We start from the raw sequence: 20,242 nt of genomic DNA, 5'->3' as shown, positions 1-20,242 counted from the left end.
TATCTACAAGCTACCTAAAGCATATTGGAATGATAGTCTCACACAGCCCTAATCGGTAAGTATGTGGAATGGTCAAATGTTTGCTTAAGTAGTTGTTTGGTGAGTGTTCGTACAGTGCAGTTGCCGTTATGTCAGACGAGAAGGCGGCCGCCAGAGCGAACGCGACGGCCGACCGTCGTCGGGTCGAAGTGACATCGGACAGTTCGCGGGAGGCGAACAATACACAAAGGCCTAGAATCTGTGAGAATGGGATGTATTAATCAAGGAGACTCACGACTTATAAACGTATATCTTATGTACACAATATAATGCTATTCGAAGCTTAGTCACCACGTGCAGTATGGAACGTATACGACGCGTGGTTGCCAATAATTATATTAAATACCAAAGGCCAAGTACGATGTGTTTGATCAAGAGCGTAACTTATATAAAATACATACAGTTGTAACAACTGTGTCGTTAAATATAAAAAATATTCAACTACATTTTTATGATGAAATATTGTTTCCGTTGCCTCTTCGAAAAATTTCTAATATGATTGCGAATCTGTTTAAGAAAATTCTAAAATAAAAAGCCGTGAATTAAACCATTTATTATTTCAATCGACTAATTCAGCGAGTTCTTTATCCTGGTCCAAGGCAATTTATGTGAGGAGTTTCATCATTTGATTTAAGTAGTTGCAAACAATGCTAGCAGCAATGCTGCAATGTCGCGTGACGCGTCGCCACGCAAACTACGGTTCAATATTGTCGCCATTGGTTTCAAAATATCCTTATTAAATAAAATTAATACTATACCATACATGTTAAAATTGTCTTTCATAAAATAGTATTAACATAACAATCTACAACTACTACGATGTCGCAGACCGAGGTCCAGTAGCTTTCATGTATGATCTAACAAGCATTACCCAACACAAGACTTCTAAAACTTAATAGATAGAAGTCTATTCCATGACAGCGTAATATTATGTATCAGCGTATGCTTATCATTCTTTAGTTATGAAAAAATTATAATAGTTTGTTTTGAAACCTTGGCAAATATTTAGACATTCGCTTTACATTGGTTGCGGATATCAAATTGTACGATGCATAGAGGTCACGTTTGCACATACTCGTACGTAAATATTAAGGCTAAGGCTTTTACTTTTTGATGTTCGGTCAAATAAGATTTTTGGTGATCCCCATGACCTTAAAACATGTTAGGACCCATTAGATGAAATTCGCTCAATGGTGCAAAAAGTTAGCAAACAAAAGGGATGAAAATTGCATTTATTTCTAATAGAAGATTTTTAGGCGAGTAGATCACCCATGTATGTCGAACAAACAACGTTAGTGCTTTACTTTTAAAAGTCTTACAATCGCACTCACAGTCGTTAAGTAGTTACTAAAGGAAGTCCTTAGTATAAATTTAGTAATTCTTCTCATACATAAATCCGAGCATCCCTCTAGGGATGTAACTAATAATTATTCATTATTCACATCTCGTGATTCAAGTTTGTTGCGTGCATATAAATATCATCACGGCATAGTAAGTGTCATTCAATTTTTATTTATTTTATTAAGTTTATAGTACTCGTTATATAAACCGACTTTTCTTCAACATTTAATGTACGTAGTATTAAACAGATAAAAACATTCGTAATGATCGATTATTAACCGATTTAGACCGCACAATCTGAATTAGATACACGTGTTTATAACTATCAGTAATCTTGGACTCATTTGCATTAAACGTGGCATTGCGTAAAACCGCATACGTTACTCACAGGTGAGACGGGAAAAACATTTTATTTATAAACGATCCAATTATTGTAAGATTAGCAAATGTTTTATTAATTTTTATTTAATCTAAATAATCATGAGACATAACGGTAAACCAACTAATCGGCTACCAGATTAGTTTAATATCAAGGGAAAACATTGTTATCATAGACCGACAAAGTTATCTGACCCAGTAGGCATACGAGTAAATTAAACTAAATTATTTTAGCACACTAGCGCCCTCTCTCAATGTCAAAAAGTAGCACAAGATCCTTATCTTACTTCTATGCCTAAGTAGGTTTTACATATTTTCTGCCAGAACAGATAGAAGTCCCTCTTACCTGCCCAGGTAAGCTATAATTCATGCTTTAACAATTGAAGGACACTCATGTGTCATATGAATTTCTTTATAGCTGTTATCGAAAGGTGTATCTTATTATTATTATTATCCTACTAATATTATAAATGCGAATGTTTAGATGGATGAATGTTTGTTTGAAGGATCTCCAGAACGGATGCATGGATATCAATAAAATTTAGCACAAAGGTAGAGCATAGACTGAAAGAACACAAAGGCTACTTATTAAGTTTTTTTTTTAATTACGCGCGGAAGGAGTCGCGGGTGATAGCTAGTTAATACATATTGCCATCTCTTATTCTCTTTGACAAAACTGAGACTACAGTATGTATTAATACAAGTATCTCTGCAGTCAGAATCCACAGTAAACGAAACTACCTAAAATTTTAATTCTTAATCTAACTAATATTATAAATGCGAAAGTTTAAATGAAGGTATCTTCAGAACCGCTCAACGAATCTTGATGAAATTTGGCATAGATATAGAAGATAATCAGGACAAATACTTAAGTTTTTTTTTTATTTCACGCTGATCGAGTCGTAGGCAAAAGTTACTTATCTATATATATAAAAGAAAGTTGTGTTAGTTACACCATTTATAACTCAAGAACGGCTGAATCGATTTGACTGAAAATTGGTGGGCAGGTAGCTTAGAACCAGGAATAGGACATAGGATAATTTTTACCCCGTTTTCTTTTTCTTTTTTTTTTATTCTGCGCGGACGGAGTCGCGGGAAAAAGCTAGTTAAATATAATAGTTAATTATTAATAATAGTGTTAGCCTATAGTCAATAAACATTTTGGCGCCCTTCCCAGGCGAATCTTCATAGCAATGTACACACGACATCCGCGGATATTATCAATGAGACGTTTTATTTAAGTATCCTGTCGGTCACTTAACTCTGCATCTACTCTTTATTCCTTCGCCTGTCATCGGCATGAGTCACGTTCTCCGCACACCAATATGCTAATTATGTAAACTGTTCATACGAATACAATGTCATTCACAGATTGCTTTGACTTGCACACACAATATATTCCATATTAACAATCGTTCAACAGATTTCAAGTCAAGCATTGTTTGAACACGTCGCTTACTGTAATATAAATTAATTACACTTGAAACAAATACCGATTAATATTTCCTGTACTTGCAAAAGGCTTCTAAATTACCTTAATTCTTAGAAATTACAGTGTCTAAGCAATAAAAGTGTACACAGTTACACACTTCCTGTTAAATAGTTGTACAATATGGGGCACTATTAAAAATATTTCATGTGCTACTAATATTATATGAATATTTCGTGGTTTTTGAATACATATATAAAGTAATATAAATTATTTTGTTCGTTTATTTAAATCTTAGTACTTTACTATAAACTTTAGCTACGGACCCATACATGTATGTAACACGGATGTAACACGCCTTCGTATTTTAAAAAAGTTCAACGTAAAAAATGTTAACTCTACAAAGTAATTTAAAAAAAAATGAACTGTACTGGAACGAAACGAATTAATAAAAACACAAATGCTAATAAGATAGCTAAAAAAAACTCACCCAAAAAAATTAAAACTGAGAAAATATTTCATTATAAAAAAAATTGTTACCTTTGTTTTTAGAAAATAGCAAAGGTAACGAAACCTGATCTATTATTATCTAAAATAAACATTTCAAATAATAATTTGTATACATCTTTGACATTAAAGCGTACACAGGAATAAGTCACCTCTGGAATCGAGTTTTCGAATTCGATTTTTGTTATTTATGTCTATATAGAGCAGGATATTAGAATTCACTGGTGCTTTTACAAAATTATGCAAATATATCTATAGAATAAAATATTTTATCTTATTTAACAGAATGCACAAAGTAAAAAATACGAGATATTAACTATTGTATTTAGTTAGTATCTTCAGTTTAAAGATTTTTCAAAGCAAAATAATAGCAGGCAATAACTTGAGGATAAGTGTCAAAGTAGTGATGTCCTGCTTCACACATACATACATCACTGGCGAATAGTGAATGCCGCCCGTTTGTAATATATCTAGATAAATTGTAAGGCATAACGAATGAATTGATTAAAAAAGGACTTGTCAAAGTGACGTATTTTGACACTTTGTAAACATGAATATATCATTCGTTTTGTAATTTGCCTAGGTAAATTACAAACGGGCAGCTTTCAAGATTTGCTGGTGACATATACATAATCATAGTTGTGCTTGACATGATAGTAAGTTCGGTTTCTTCTGTAATTTTACTACTCCGGCGCTGCGCCCTTGAGCCACATAGCACCGCGTGGTACCACATGCTAACTATGATGTTAAACTGATGTAAATTAAAGCATTGGAACAGTGTTATTATTTAGTAAATATTTTGTCGTTTTCTTTTCACTTTTTCTATCAGAACCATAATCGTAATACAAATTCTGAAAGATCAGTATTAATCCTTACATCCTTAAAGTAACTCTATCTGTCTGTCTGACGCGCTTTCAAGCTAAAACTACTGGACCGATTCAAATGAAATTTGATACACAGATAGTCTAGAGCCTCAAAACCAACAAAGGCTTTTTAACGCGAAAAAGTGTTGGAAGGGGTTGAAAGGGGGCGTGTATATTTGTATGGAAGTATTTTCATTTTTACAGTTAGAAGCTTGAAACTTATTTTTAAGGTTTGATATAAATAAATATGAAAAAAAAAATTGTAAAAATGTTACCCTCTAGTGTGCTAAATAACAATAATGAATAGCGGATGAAATGTTGTATGGGAATATGTAAGATTTTGATGAATATTTTGTAAAATACAACAACAACAATGACAAAAAAATCACATCTGTAACACAGAATATTTCACGCGGGCAGAGCTAGTTAATAATAATTGTTTATATTTCAATTAGGATAGATTTTCTTCCAAAAAGCAACATCATTCGTTTTTTTATATAAATCACGTTGAATCTTACTCACATCTTTAATGTTGCCATTTGATTATGCATTCATCTAAATGTAAACACAAATTTAAAATCTATAAAATGAACTACGTTGGTAGATACCAGAAGTTTAGACACGACACTGCGTCTTGTAATTACTTACAATTAGTTGGATTGTGAAAATGCAACGCGTCAAGCCAAAATAAGGACAAGGCGAAACATCGATAGACAGCACCATTACAGATAAAACAAACGCAAATCAAGTTGATAAAAATGCATATTTAAAATTGTATAGAAAGTAAAACATGCATAGAACGGACTTATAAAAGTTGCCTTGTGATATTCGTACCATGTATAGGTACATTGATATTAACAATTGATGTATGATAAATCTAAAACGGCAATTACATAAAACCATACATAAACGGGAAGTTGGGAAGTTTAAAGTATATTTTGCACTTCCTACTTTAACTTCCTCATGTTAAAGATACAAAAAATATAATTTCGTGCAAAACATTGTTTGATTAAAAACTTAACATAACAAAAGGAATTAAAATGAATTACTCGTACCTATTGAAATATGTTTTTATGTTTGTAAAACTGAAGTACTCAACATTTTTTGCTCATGTGATTCTACTACTACTACTCTTATTACGACTTTTAAGATGAATTAAAAAATTATTTATTCGTTCGAGTTAATTGTACATTATTTATTTATTGTTATGCTGTAAGTTATTCAATTCTTTTGAACTGTGGTTCCGTATTAAAGAGTACATAGACGGATTAAGAACACAAAATATTTATACTACGTAATTCAATGAATAAAACTATAATATTTTTAATATGATAAGTTTATAATACTTTGTATATAGTTTCACAATAGGTACGAATAAATCAAGGTATCCGTAATACTTAAATGTTTTAAACCCCTTGGCCCTGAATGGATCGCGTAGTTTCGGTACGTTACCTTACTTAGAGAATTTTGATATAACATACCGATTTTTTTTTACCGAATATTAATACAATGATTAAAATTATTGTTACTATCGACAAGATTTTTTACATAACTTTTGATACATGAGCGTGCTAAAAAAATTTAATTTTTATTTTTACATTTCTCATAGCTGTTTCACAGTAGTTTACGGTAATACTTATTGAATTTTAATTTGATTAAAGAAGCTTTAATTAATTATCTAAGTTATGTTAGACACCAATTACAGATTACATTTATTAAGTCTAAAAAAATATACAATAATGTTCCATTCAGCTGAACATATATTATATATTTTATTTTTTATATCGACGTATGATCATTTTTTAGAAATATAGGCCAGCCAGGATTTAAATCTCCAATTTGAAATCGTTTACACAAACTTGTGTCGTTTATTCGACGACCGTTTTTAAATTATAATACTTTTAAAGCATTAAATTTCAACAACAATATATATAATCTCGTGAAAAGAAAGTGTCTATTTTCCTTCACTTAATAGAAAATGCAATGCAAGGGCCAACGACTATCATCACTAATAAAGATAAGGGCAATGGCATAAAAATATTTATTCATGTTCTACAACTTTTACTTTGCCGGGAAGTTGACGCACGTGAGAACAAGTTATCGCTACGTTATTTACAACACTACCTTATGTGCAAATCACCTTTAAGTTATGTATTATTAATAATGAAATAATAATAATTTAGTATGCACATAGGTAAATAACATCGCAGCTTGTTTGAAAAAAATAAGTAAATAAATAAATGGTTTTAATTTAAAAAAAAGAACGTTTACTAGAAAAAATAACTTATTATCACATATTATACTTAAATATTTTTAAACATATTATTTGTAGTATAAAAAAAGCTATACTTCAATTGGTCAATGATACATAAGTCCATCCTTTTATTACTAAGGAATTGCATTGCCACGTAAAATAATGTCACAAGCGTGTCATGTAAGTACCGATCAATGAACTGATAACACTAATACCGGTTAGTGGTTCTAGGCTAGAGGTGTACAGAGTAAATAAAAACGCGGCCAATATTTGTATAAGAACACTTGAAACATGAACGAATCTTTTGCTTACTGTATATTTGACCTAATATTTTTTTAATCACTTTCATTTATTATTTCATATATCCGTCTTCCCACAATGTATAAGTTAAAATAAAACACACATCGACTTAACGGAACACCAAACAATATAACCTTTTGTCATAAAAAAATTAAGCAGGAATTGTTTTCTATATTAATTTTATTATTTCAGGCAATAATTGCCTATTATTAAGTGAATGAACTTTCTTGTACACTTTAAGTAAATGAAATTGAACACAAGTTAATTACAAACTGAATTATAATACTCCTGTAAAGTCTTGATTCTTCTCCAACTGCCAGTTAATGAGCCATTGTCTACAACTAATTCCAATAATTAAAAGTTCCCAATAGCGAATAAGAATCGTAAAAGAAACAAGATCAATACAACTTGGCACAATTAATAATTTCAATAACTGAATGATATGACTCAGTTTTAAAGGCTAGCAAAAAAGACTTACGAGTACCATGACATCAAAACCTGCTTATGAGCTTTAGCACGGTTTCATTTTTTACGAACGTTTCGTCCTCGCTGCAACACTTCAAAAGATCTCTTCAGAGGTACTTAGGTATTAGACAAATTGGCGTTTGTTTTTTCTTACTAAAATCGCAAAGCAATTAAAAGAAATATAAGGTTTTGACACTTAGGGCCTAACCATTAAAAACTTAAACAGTGTTTTAATTAGGCTAGTTAGGCTTCCGAAATGTGATTTTGACAAATAAATAACAAAGTAATTGTACCGGAAGCAATTTTGGTCATACATATTTAAGGGTAAAACAAACTTTTTTATAACCACGTTGACATCCATAGTATCAATTACGGGTAGTCAAAGGGTTAAAATACTTTGCCGCGTATTTTAAACCGTGCCTAACTGTGTTTTTCGGAATAATACAGTAAGTACCTAGAAAGTTCCTATAACGTAATATTTTTCGCGAGTATGTATATTTTTTGTATACGGGTCTGTATTGTGACCCCCTAAACGACTGAACCGATTTGGACGAATGAGGTGCCATTAGATTCGTAGCTACTACAGCTAGGTTATCAGGCTACAGTCAGTCGAGTTTATTGACTTTTTTTTATTTCAATTTTTTTTCTATGAATACATCGTTACTAACTTTGTTTTCAAGCCATTGATTGATAAATTAAATTGTGTTAATAATCATATAATAATTTGTGCTACATTTACTCCAATTATGTTTTTAAAGCATTTACAATGTTAACACAAATAGTAACGTGTCATTTGATATTTTCACAGTTAAAGCATAACTTAAATATAATATAGAGTTGTTAATGACGTCATGTACTTAACATTGACGTAATAACGATACCATGTGCTACCAACATAAGTACACCAATATTACCTTGGATCAGTAATCGACTACCACTATATCAATATTTATGTTATTGCTTCCCCCATCCGATGTCACGTGTGGTAATGTTGAATGGTAATTAATAGCAATGTATGATGTGGGAAACATTTCACTTTCTCGATGTCACAAATGTTCATAATGTGATTTACTCGTACAATTTTCCTGGATTTTTTTTAAATTTGAAGGAAAATATAAAAGCATCAAAATATTTTACATAAAGAACCTGTTAGTTTGTAACAAACTCAGTCAACGGAACTCAATGAGATACAGTTTGAATATGTGTGCGTGTATAAATTATTTATAAGTTTATAACAGGCTTTAGACATTTAAAGGTGAGATGTAAAATTAATTTTTTTTAATTATCATACATTAGGCTTTTATTTTTCGCTTATTTCAAACTTTATAAAGATTTACACTGTGGTATCTTTAAACTCATATACAAAAAATAAGCACTAAAGCATTTTTCTGTAATATAATGAATGTAATCCAACATGATGAAATATTTTCCAATTAATCCGGATGTTACAACGGTACGAATTAATAATGTCGTAAATAATATTGATTTTAACCGACACCACAGTACCACAAAAGCTGTGACAATGCCACATAGCAATGTTACCACACGCATGTGCTATTTCATTTAGCATGTTTATCTCCAACTTGTCAATCTACTCGTATAACTAGTTCTAGGATACAAAAATATACATCTTGTATTTTACATTATAATTCAAAACAACGGTTGTTATTCCAGCAAAGTGATCACAACGTGATGATCACTTGCCAGATACATGATACACAAAAGTCAAACGTAAAAAAAAGATATCATTATCAAATACATCTACAACTATTTGCATATTAAATGTCGAAGGAATTTATAATAAAGTAAAGAGCAATAAAGAGGCTATATGTTAAAAAAAATAATACATTCCTCTTGGCTGCTAAGCAACAGATGTTCTTTTATTATTTGCATTGACATTTGTGATTATAAACTATTATTATTATACAGGTATTATTCTAGAATTCGTGTTTAAAAAAAACACAGGCTTAGACTACACACATTCACCTCACTCATTAGAATCTCAGTCGGACGTAGCATGCAAAAACGTACTAAAATGTTGAAATATTACAAGTACAACTACTACATCTTATTTTTATGCGTAATATCAATAAAGATACAAAATAACTTACACGACATATTTGTTTACAGGAAATGGATGGAAGAAATCGCTTTGGCGAGCAAACAGGGCCGGAAACCGTCGCTTCTCCGCGCGATGACCAAGGCATTCTGGTTGAGCTACGCTCCTTCCGGCATCATGTTTCTCATTCAAGCCCTCATCCTCAAGTAATAATCTATTAATTATTTACTAAGTACATAACAATATACCCATGCTATTTATTGACATCGCACATTACCTTGTATTAGTACATATTATGTACAACAGTTGCTGCGTTTACCTTTTTACGCGAATTGCTATTTTGCCTGACAGGGTTTTCTAAATGCCTCTCATAACACTCGTATGTATGAATGTGGGTTTGAGTGTCGTCGATTGTGAGCGCGATTTCGCCTAAACGGTAGAATCGATTTTCAAGGAGTCCTACATATATATAATCAGTCACTCTGCCCCCTTGTTTTTTTTTTCATGAATTGCTGATTAAAGATCTGTTAGAGCTCATGGCATTATGTTTAATAACCTACAATCTTCCGTAAAAATTATACTTTTAAATACAATTAAGAATATTCTAAATCCCATTAGTTTTTGAATTTTAGTCTTTATAATAGCTATGACGGCTTCACACTGCAGCTAAAAGCGTTTCCTCGTGTTGTTTCTTAACTGGGGACAAACACGACCACTTAAATGATAACTTCGAATAAATAAAGCATCTATTTTGCATTTATTTATAATTTGCTAATTTTTAATAAATATTTATATATTTTTAAGAACGTGTATGTTGTGAATGTGCAAATAAGATTTTGTTGTCTATTACATAATTAGAAACGTAGTGTAGTGTAGTAGTGTAGTGTAAACGTAGTAGTGATATGGAATGCAATAAAGCCTATTATCAATCACGGAAGATATCTTAGTAACATTTTATGGATGAACCTTGGTTTTTTGAAATTGTACTTAGCAAAAAAAATATCTGAAAAACCTTACTAAGATTTCTTATCCAATTCAAAAAGAGATTATAAAAAACTCGCGTGCTCTATAATTATCTTGATTATATCATATTTAACTTTATTGAAACAGTGTTAAAAAACTTGGTAGCTAAATCGTATAAAATGACCTTAATAAAAAAGATCTGTGACTTACTAAAAAATACCGTACACGTTCAAAAAAACCCACATATTTTATACCCACGAAACACAGTAGGCGACAAACACAATTATATAGATATTGTACATTTCATATTTTACGACATTGCAGTTTATTAAAAAAGCTTTGAATAGCAAAGCAACAATAATACTAATAACTAGTTGTGCAAATATTGAACGACTGCCGATACAAATGTCAGGTAACAATATTCATCTAACATGACAAGGTTGTGACTGATCAAGAAGTGATCACTTCAGATTGAGATTTACGCATCTTTACGTAGTTTAAATATTGACATCTGTGGTAGATACACAGGATAAAGACTTACTTAACGCATTTGTAAGCACAAAAATGTATGCAATCACAATCTTGAGGGGTTAGAATTAATAACGTATGTTTAGAAGAAGAATTAAGAAGTAGAATGAAATTACAAAAGATCTTCGTCACTTATATCTGTGTCTATTTCTACGATGATATAATATGGCTTCAACATGAAACGCGGAAATAACGATTCTTAGTTGTTTACACCGTTAACGGATGTAAACAAACCAAAAAAAAATCTTAAACCTCATCTATGTCACAGAAAAGTTAGTTGTTCTTTAATTTCAACCACGACAATGTCACTACTATCAAGTACACATCTTACTATCCATTTTTCTCTATCAGAAGAATATGAGTAATTTTGAGAAGAACAGCAAAGCAGGAATAGTTAGTAGCTGAGGTAATTTAATTCATAGAGCATTTTTTTTTCTATCTACCCTTGAACGCCAGAGTGACTTGCGTCTTAATTGGAGTTTTAGGTTTATCTACGCATATCAAGAACTAAGGGTAGATGTAAAATTGTAAAGAAAATATTATAAGCCGTACAGTTTAATAATAAATCAATTTAATTACCAGACCCTTCCAACCGGTTGCGTTGAGCATGCTCTTGGCTTACTGGGAACCGGGCTCGACTATGACGTACGACCAGGCAGTGTACTGCGCCTCGGCTGTCATCATCATGTCCCTACTGATCGCGTTCTTTAACCACCACGGCACCTATTCCACGCAGCAATTTGGCATGAAGGTCCGCATCGCTGCCTGCTCACTCATATATAGAAAGGTAAGTAACATAACAAATGTTTACATTTATTTAGATAAGGACGTCGCATAATACCAAATACAGGAACTTGAAGCCACTTTTCGCAATCTATAAATAATGTCATAAATGTTTTTATTGATACGATAACTGTCTTTGAAAATGATTTTAAAGCGGATTTAAAACATCTCTTTATGTTGTCATTGTAACTGTCAATTTAACCAGTATTTGAAAGGTTTACTTTTCAACTACTACTCTTGATGTCCAGGAAATATATACTACACACACGTACAAATACATGTACACTCTGAAAGTATTTTACAACGTCTTGTTTTTAATGAGTAATAATTTACAACAATCTTACGGAATACTTTACATAACAGTATGCGAAGTTTCACGTTTTTTTCACGAAGACAGAGTTAACTAGATAAGCTCCGTCAACACGGTAAATTATTTATTTAGACAAGATAACACATAATGATGGTGTAATACTGGCTGCTTAGTTGTTTTGTCTACCTGTCTTATTATTATCTTTTACAATAAAAAGTTTCATTTCTCCAAGTCAAAGAATTTTACGATACAGTATAAGTCTACTTTATCTAGAGAAAAACATAAAACACAATTTGAGAACCGCCTCCTTTTGTAGTCGGTTAAAATGAAGTACTTATTCTCACTATAATAAACACACATTTATATGATCAAGATCACTAGATGTTACAAGCCAGTTACAATCTTTTTGCGGCTTAAAGTCAGCTTCTAGCTGCGCATGAAGTACGCCCAGGCACACCTAAAATTGTGTTCTGCGGGGCGACTCGTATAAAGTTCTGAGCCGCCAAAAAGTTTGAAAACCTATAAACATATCTGAACCTAGATACTGCCAGGTACTAAGAAAATCATGTAATACGAGTAACGTGGCGCGATTAAGCATTGTACTGATAAATCCGTAGAATAGGATTGGTAGTAACTAATAGCAGTAGCTAACTCATTGCATCGAACATACTGGCAAATCCCGGAGTCTTGGAGGACGAATTATTTTGGAAATATAACTCTTACTTTGTTGTTAGGTGATGCGTATGAGCTCCGGAGCGCTGGCACAGACAACTGCAGGACAGGTCGTCAACCTCCTGTCTAACGATGTGAACCGCTTCGACTACGCCTTCATCTATACGCACTTCATCTGGCTGCTGCCACTGCAGGTCATCCTCGTCTGCTACCTCATCTACTCCAAGATTGGCATCGCAGCCATCGTTGGCGTCATTGGGATCGTTCTACAAACCATACCCGTACAATGTAAATAACGCATATTGATAACTATCTTCAAAGATCTTAGACTATTTACTTTTTTGCTTCTACACAGTATTATATATGAAACTTACCTATGTACTCATAAAATTATTAAGATAACTACTTACACCAATTTACTTTTACTGTAATCGAGATGCGAAAAATTAAAACACTTAAAAAATTTAAATATTTGTGCTCTGATGCACATAGTCATTTGATACTTAAGGAAAAAAAAGAACATATCTTCATTTCTTATTAACCTGCATTAATTATAAGTATTTTTAGTTAATTAAAATTTAAGTTGAATATGTATGATGGATGAAGTACAACATTGACGTTTTATTCCAGCATATATGAGCAAGTTGGCTGCTCGCTTGCGTATGAAGACCGCTTGCAAGACGGACGAGCGAGTGCGCATTATGGATGAAATCATTAACGGCATGCAGGTAATGACCCTTACAGGTCCTTATTACAGGTATTCCTACACGCAATCGTAGAAAGAAGGAAACGAACTGGGGGTTCCCTAACACCCATCAATATCGGCAAATGCCAAGAATTACGGCACAATTTGTATGTTTATGCCCAGTATCAATAAAGCTGACCCTGTTTTTATGAAAATCAAGCGTTTTAGGAGATAACGTTTTTGTTACCCCGCTATTACCTAGTTGTTTTCGCTTATCACGCAATACTTTATCGTTAACATTCATTGCCATTGATTGTAATTTGTTATTTACTGGACAAATGATTTGAATCATAATTAATAAGTAACAAATTACCATCTTCTAAAACATTGTTATGTTCCCTGTAAAACGGCTAGTTATAAAGTAACTAACAAATAGAACTACTAACAACCGCCATCATCGAAAATTTAAACGTTCAAAAACTTTCAATGTACTTCTATCATAAAGATATTAAACACAGGTCCCCATAGATTACAACGCGACGATAAATCAACACTCGAAAGTTGATTTCCAAACCAAATTTTGTTCCAAATACAAATTTCGTTGATATTGTATATTCCCAGCATTTTGGCTTAAAGCGATTTGATTACTATTTCAGGTCATTAAAATGTACGCTTGGGAAAAACCATTCGAAAAAGTCGTGGCTTTAGCACGAAAGAACGAAATCAAATCCGTGACTTCTGCGTCATACCTTCGCGGCGTGTACCTCAGCTTCATGGTGTTTACGGAACGGCTGACGCTTTATACCACCCTACTATCTTACTCCTTATTAGGCTATCAAGTTACCGCTGACATCGTAAGTATTAACACTAAAAATATACATTTAATTTTACATAAAATAACATTCCAAATTTGTCAGCTGCCAATACCAAGATTTTGACTTCAATCTCCAAGATTGAAGTCTTAATTGATTGAAGATTGAATCTTGAAGATTGAAATCAGAAATCTGAAACCTGATCATAAATATACCCATACAAATGAAAGAAAAATTGTACTTGTTGTAATTTTTTCTTCTGATGTAAACTGGTGTGTTGTATTATGTCAGCTGCCATAAGTGTAATCGCACCTTAAAAATTTGGTATAAATAATATTCTAAATTACAGGTATTTCCTTTAGCGCAATTTTACAACACTCTCCAAGGGACCCTTTCGATTATAATGTCAAACGCTGTGTCATTTTTGGCAGAAGCGTTAATCTCTGTGCAGCGGCTCGAAGCATTCATGTTATTTGGTGAGAGCCCGATCTGGACTGCGCAGAGCATCTATGCATGAATGCAATATTTTAACCCTTCCCATGTATCACGAGTCCAAACTATAGCTCTGACTCGAATAATGTAATTAATTGTAGTGTATAATAGAAATAATAACTGATAACAATTGATTTAAGGATTATTAATACCGCTACCCATAACCTGTAATGATCTAACATAATTCGTATAGCTACAGCTGGGAGAATCAAAGATGACTTCGGAAATGTAATGCTGCCTGTTATAAATGTTCTTTATTGAATAATAAAAAGTTTTGTTGTATGAAAGTGCATGGTGGAAGTATGAATGTTAAGAAGCATGTTAAATGTAAATCTACCTTAGCCAAATCTGAATGTTGATCGTGAATGTTATTGAAATCCATTGATTTTCACAGGCGTTCCCCATGGCTCAAATGTTCAACATACTTCAAGCGACTGTAGCCATCATCTTGCCGATGACACTTTCACAATCGATGGAGGCCTACACTTCCGTACTTCGTATACAGGCTCTTTTATTATTGGGTACGATTGCATCGAGACGGTTATCAAAATGATTGTCGTGTGAAAAGTCCTCAAGTGTCGTCGGTTGTTGTTCGATGTTTAAAAAATTTTATTCATGTTTGCTATGTATTAACAATGCTAACGTACTGTCAACATTATTAAACACTAACACCTTCAGCGTGGGAATGTTAACAATGCATCCAATGCTACCTGTACAAGTATTGCCATTTTATTTTAATGATTAATTGACATTTTATTCTGTTACTTGGTGTTATAAAGAATAATATTATTAATACTAATTTAAAATTAGTAGTGGTTTGGTGTGGAAACATTTGTTGACACAATTTAAATTAATTATTTATTATAATGATATGCAGATGAACGCGAAGATCTTCGAAGCGTTCCCGATGTTGACATTGCTAAGCTCGTGCAGAGAGTTGAACAGAAGAAAAATAATAATTTAGGTGAAATAGATCTTTGCTCGGACACATTCAAGAAAATTGATGAGGACGGAATCTTTAATCCAGGTATGTTTGTCGCCTAAACTTACTTATTTATGATTCTCACTCATGATTAATGACGAATTTCGTTTGCCATACAATGGTGAAATATAAAGTATGGTTCCTACTAAAAATTCAAGTAAAGTGTAGATCTGACAAATACGATATGTTTTAAATTCCGTGTACAATTCCATTAGTTTATATATTCGTCACGTCTTATTACCTTGTCTCGGCGACAACGCAAATTTATTCATTAATAAAAATATCTATATAAGATAATAACTTACGCCTGTTTTAATAAAAAAAAAAAACCATTTAAATATAAGAAGTTCAGGTGCGTTGCATAGCATATGCTTACGCATACATCAACCGCGTTAACGTAACCGAGTTCAAAATATATCACTCTCACTCCAATTACAAATTTTCATCACGTGTAAAAATTTAAACATGCTTCGCTAGACGTGGAAAGCGTTCGGATCTTTCGTTTTCACACCAAGCATTTAAGTCACGGGTGCAACGACCTCAACTTTAAACAAAATTCAAAGTTCCATACAACAAAATACCATTAAGGTGTAACAATTTAAAGCATATCTCTAATAGATCACCGATCGTTCCAATACTCGACTTATAAGTCATAGGACGAGGTTTCTTTAAACAATTTCACATTGTTACAGTTTCTGTAACTCAATGGGAATACAAAGCGAATAATGTTATATGCAAAACTAATGAAGACATTCGCTGATTTTATATATCCGTTAAATGTAACACTATCTCTTACGAATTATTCAGTCTTTCTTAATGCAATGCAGTCCAATTGAATTTGCACATTGTACATCGCTTTTCACTTTCGACACCAGGATTTGAATGCAGCGAGAAAGGATTAATGAATCAAGCGCTGGCTACTCTACCGTTGAGTCCTGAGTTGGGAATACAGATACAAGATGTTTGTGCCAGTTGGTCGGATAAGGGTCCAGTGACGCTCCGTAATATCAACCTGACAGTACCAAAAGGAAAGCTTTGCGCTATTATAGGATCCGTTGGCTCAGGAAAGGTAGGTACTTTCGAATGCATTGTAGTACTAATTTACTATCGAGATTATATGAAAGATTTATGATTTTAGAGTTCTATTCTTCAACTGCTTCTAAGCGAGCTGCGATCCACTCAAGGCCGCGTGCACCTCTGCGGCCCGTTATCCTATTCCTGCCAAGAACCATGGCTGTTTGTAGCAACCGTACGACAAAATATTCTGTTTGGCTTACCGTACAATCCTAAAAAATACAAAGAGGTAAGACATCAAAATCATTTATTACAGCCTGTTAAATATTAAAAAATATGTATCTCGATTTCACGCTTTAAAATTACTCTAATTTCAGGTTGTCAAAGTTTGTGCCCTACAAAAGGACTTCCAACAATTCCCACACGGGGATCAAACACTGGTAGGCGAGAGAGGCGCCTCCTTGTCTGGCGGACAACGTGCGAGGATCAACCTCGCCCGAGCGGTCTATAGACAGGTAGATTACATATCGAACTAGTTAGCGGTGGCAGTATTCAGGGTTAGGGCAGAATCAATATCAAGTAGTATATCGATATCCAATATCAATTGCGGTTACAAGTCCTAATTCAATGGCTTCATAAAGCTGTTACTTTTCTTTAAATAACAGAAAGGCAACCTCCCGCTCAAATCCTAGAACGCTCAGCTATTTGCTTGTCGCTCTTGGATTATGGCGTTCCGAGAGGAAATCTCTTAGAAAAACTTTCAAGTTCCTTTCACTCTATAGTTACATAAAGTGGAGGTATAATTTCGTCCGAATTACTAGGCGGACATCTACTTGCTGGACGACCCGCTGTCGGCAGTGGACGCGCATGTGGGCAAGCAGCTGTTCAACGAGTGCATCACCGGCTACCTACGACACACCACGCGCGTGCTCGTCACGCACCAGCTGCACTATCTCAAGGCGGCCGATTACATCGTCATCATGCACAATGTATGTTAATACGATCTCATAAGTCTGATGTTAACTGTGACGGAAAACGGTATGATGCTTTTTTACAGCGCAACCTTCTTCTTATAAAAAAAAATAGAAAAAAGTGTTGAAAATCTAGGTATATTAACTAAATATTGAACACTTATTCCTCAGATATAATTATGATATTGGCATTAAAGAAAATATATGTATAACTCTTCTGCTAGTAATTAATTGCGATTGAAAATGGAATAAATACATCAGTAATTTTACTAATATAATAAAAATAATAAATCTTTATTGTACATTTTACTTATAAATGCGAATGTTTAGATGGATGGATGGATGGATGGATGTTTGTTTGAAGGTATCTCCAGAACAGTTCAACGGATCTGGATGAAACTTTGACATAGAAGAACACATAACTATGCTGCTAGTTATGTTTTTTTTTATTCCACGCGGACGGAGTAACGGGCGACAGCTAGTCATTTAATAATTAATGACAATATCTGTAATGTAAACTTGCATCATTAAGATTCTCGATTCGTCTTGGAATATTTTAAAGTATTACGAGTATGTACTCGATGCTGCCGATGATTACGTCAACTGTATTACGCCTTTAGTACAATATTACGCCATACAATTTAATCAAGTTCGTTGAGCCTATGTTACATACTTCTTTATCATAAACAAATCAAACCCTATGATAGATATAGCTAGCCCTTTTCAATTCTATTTTAACATAAATATATTTTTAAAGACATGATTGAAATTTTACTACAACAGATTTAGATTGAAAATATTACGTAAAAGGTACCTAATTAAATAATACTAACAAAGAAATGGAATACTATTTTACCGAAATATAAGCCTTGTGAAACTTGATAGTTTTATTTAAACAGGGTTCGATAGAAGCTAAGGGCTCCTACGATGAACTGATTACATCAGGCAAGGACTTTGCGGTACTACTCTCTTCCCTGCAAAATGAAAATGACACGACCGAGAATGAAAAGCCTCTGCCAATGTCTCGGCGCACTTCTGCCAGGGTAAGTTCAAAAATATTAAAAAAAATTAAAAAAACAAAGATCTTAAGGTTTAGTCTTATTTCCTTATTGATGATATTTAGATACAAAAGACTTGTCATAGGCATAAACTGATCTATTGCCACGATCTCTTTCTACATTACAGATGAACAGATATTTTTAATGCATCATAATTCAATTTATTTTATATTTTATAGTTATCTACAACTAGAAGGCCGTCTTTAACCGAGTCAACCACTGGATGCGAAATACCGGCGCAAGAAATGGAAGAAGAACAGCGTGAGTCAGGATCTATGGGCTGGCATGTCTACGGAGCGTACTTGAGGGCTGGAGGAAAGAGTCCAAGATTAATATTCATGGTCTTTCTGCTGATCATTGGACAATTATCTGCTACGTTGTGTGATTACTGGGTCACTTTCTGGTAAGCGCTGTCACTTAGCTACACAACAACACAACAAATACTTCTTTGTTTGTACCATCTGATTTACATCTTTGTTATAGGACAAATGAAGTAACGAGACAAAAAGAAAGGGAATCTAACAGTACGATGAATGATTACGACCGCCCACAAGCTACTGCAAACAGTACGTTTAGCATTATGGACTATTTTTCCGGCATCGAAGTACAACCAGGTATTTTAAACACAAAATATTTAACTTAAACTTTATTGTAATTCTAAGCAATTATTAAATCTCAACTTTCAATCCAATCCGAGAATTTGTTTTAGATGTTGTTCCTAAAATATTGTTGAAAATCTCTAAGTATTTGTAAAGTAAAAATTCTCCGATCGTTTGTTCCTTTTATCGAAAGAAAAGCTACCAAGTATGTCTCGTTTTGAACTGCTAAAGAACAAAACACTTTGCTGGTTACAAGTATTTCACACAATAACAAGACTCAATAACAATTCAAACTCTCTGCAATTGGATTCTACTGAAACAAAATCATTGCAACAAATTTTGTTTTCAGATTTGAACATTCACGCATACATCGGACCTTTGGACACTGCTCAATACCTATACGTATACACCGCGCTCATCGTGTGCTGCATCTTCTTCATTACGGCGCGCGCGTTCATGTTCTTCAAAGTTTGTATGACATCTTCCAGGAATCTCCACAATGACATGTTCCATTCTATGCTCCGAGGTGTCATGCGTTTCTTTGACACCAACTCTTCAGGTAATTACATTTCACGTATTGCAATCATCTCATTCATGTATCAGAAATCAATTATTTAAAATTGTTTAAAATTACAAGAAATTTTTATCTCGTCACTATTCCATTTTTTTCAAATCTAACCTATATGATCATAAGCGCCTAATTCTATTGCAAAAGCAATTCATATTGATTTACACTAC

General features: G+C 33.2%; 1 protein-coding gene across 2 annotated transcripts in view; it reads left to right on the top strand.

Annotated features, from left to right (window-relative positions):
• The window catches only part of LOC106712398 (ATP-binding cassette sub-family C member 4), a 30,653-nt gene that overhangs the window by 6,274 nt on the left and 4,137 nt on the right, over positions 1-20,242 (top strand). The window contains exons 2-16 of one of the 2 annotated variants that reach the window (XM_014504948.2): positions 9,707-9,841; positions 11,709-11,913; positions 12,954-13,179; positions 13,522-13,619; positions 14,233-14,430; positions 15,275-15,401; positions 15,758-15,907; positions 16,738-16,931; positions 17,001-17,165; positions 17,254-17,391; positions 17,698-17,865; positions 18,747-18,890; positions 19,085-19,308; positions 19,389-19,519; positions 19,854-20,063. In XM_014504948.2, the coding sequence (XP_014360434.2) occupies positions 9,707-9,841; positions 11,709-11,913; positions 12,954-13,179; positions 13,522-13,619; positions 14,233-14,430; positions 15,275-15,401; positions 15,758-15,907; positions 16,738-16,931; positions 17,001-17,165; positions 17,254-17,391; positions 17,698-17,865; positions 18,747-18,890; positions 19,085-19,308; positions 19,389-19,519; positions 19,854-20,063 (2,513 nt within the window). Of the gene's footprint in view, positions 1-9,706; positions 9,842-11,708; positions 11,914-12,953; positions 13,180-13,521; positions 13,620-14,232; positions 14,431-14,737; positions 14,865-15,274; positions 15,402-15,757; positions 15,908-16,737; positions 16,932-17,000; positions 17,166-17,253; positions 17,392-17,697; positions 17,866-18,746; positions 18,891-19,084; positions 19,309-19,388; positions 19,520-19,853; positions 20,064-20,242 lie in introns of both variants that reach the window. The other variant, XM_014504947.2, reaches the window with a different exon arrangement.

Source organism: Papilio machaon, chromosome 3 (assembly GCF_912999745.1).
Source record: "Papilio machaon chromosome 3, ilPapMach1.1, whole genome shotgun sequence".
Classification (NCBI taxonomy): domain Eukaryota; kingdom Metazoa; phylum Arthropoda; class Insecta; order Lepidoptera; family Papilionidae; genus Papilio; species Papilio machaon.
The sequence above is the reverse complement of the archived record's forward strand: the minus strand, read 5'-3'. Positions and strand labels throughout refer to the sequence as shown.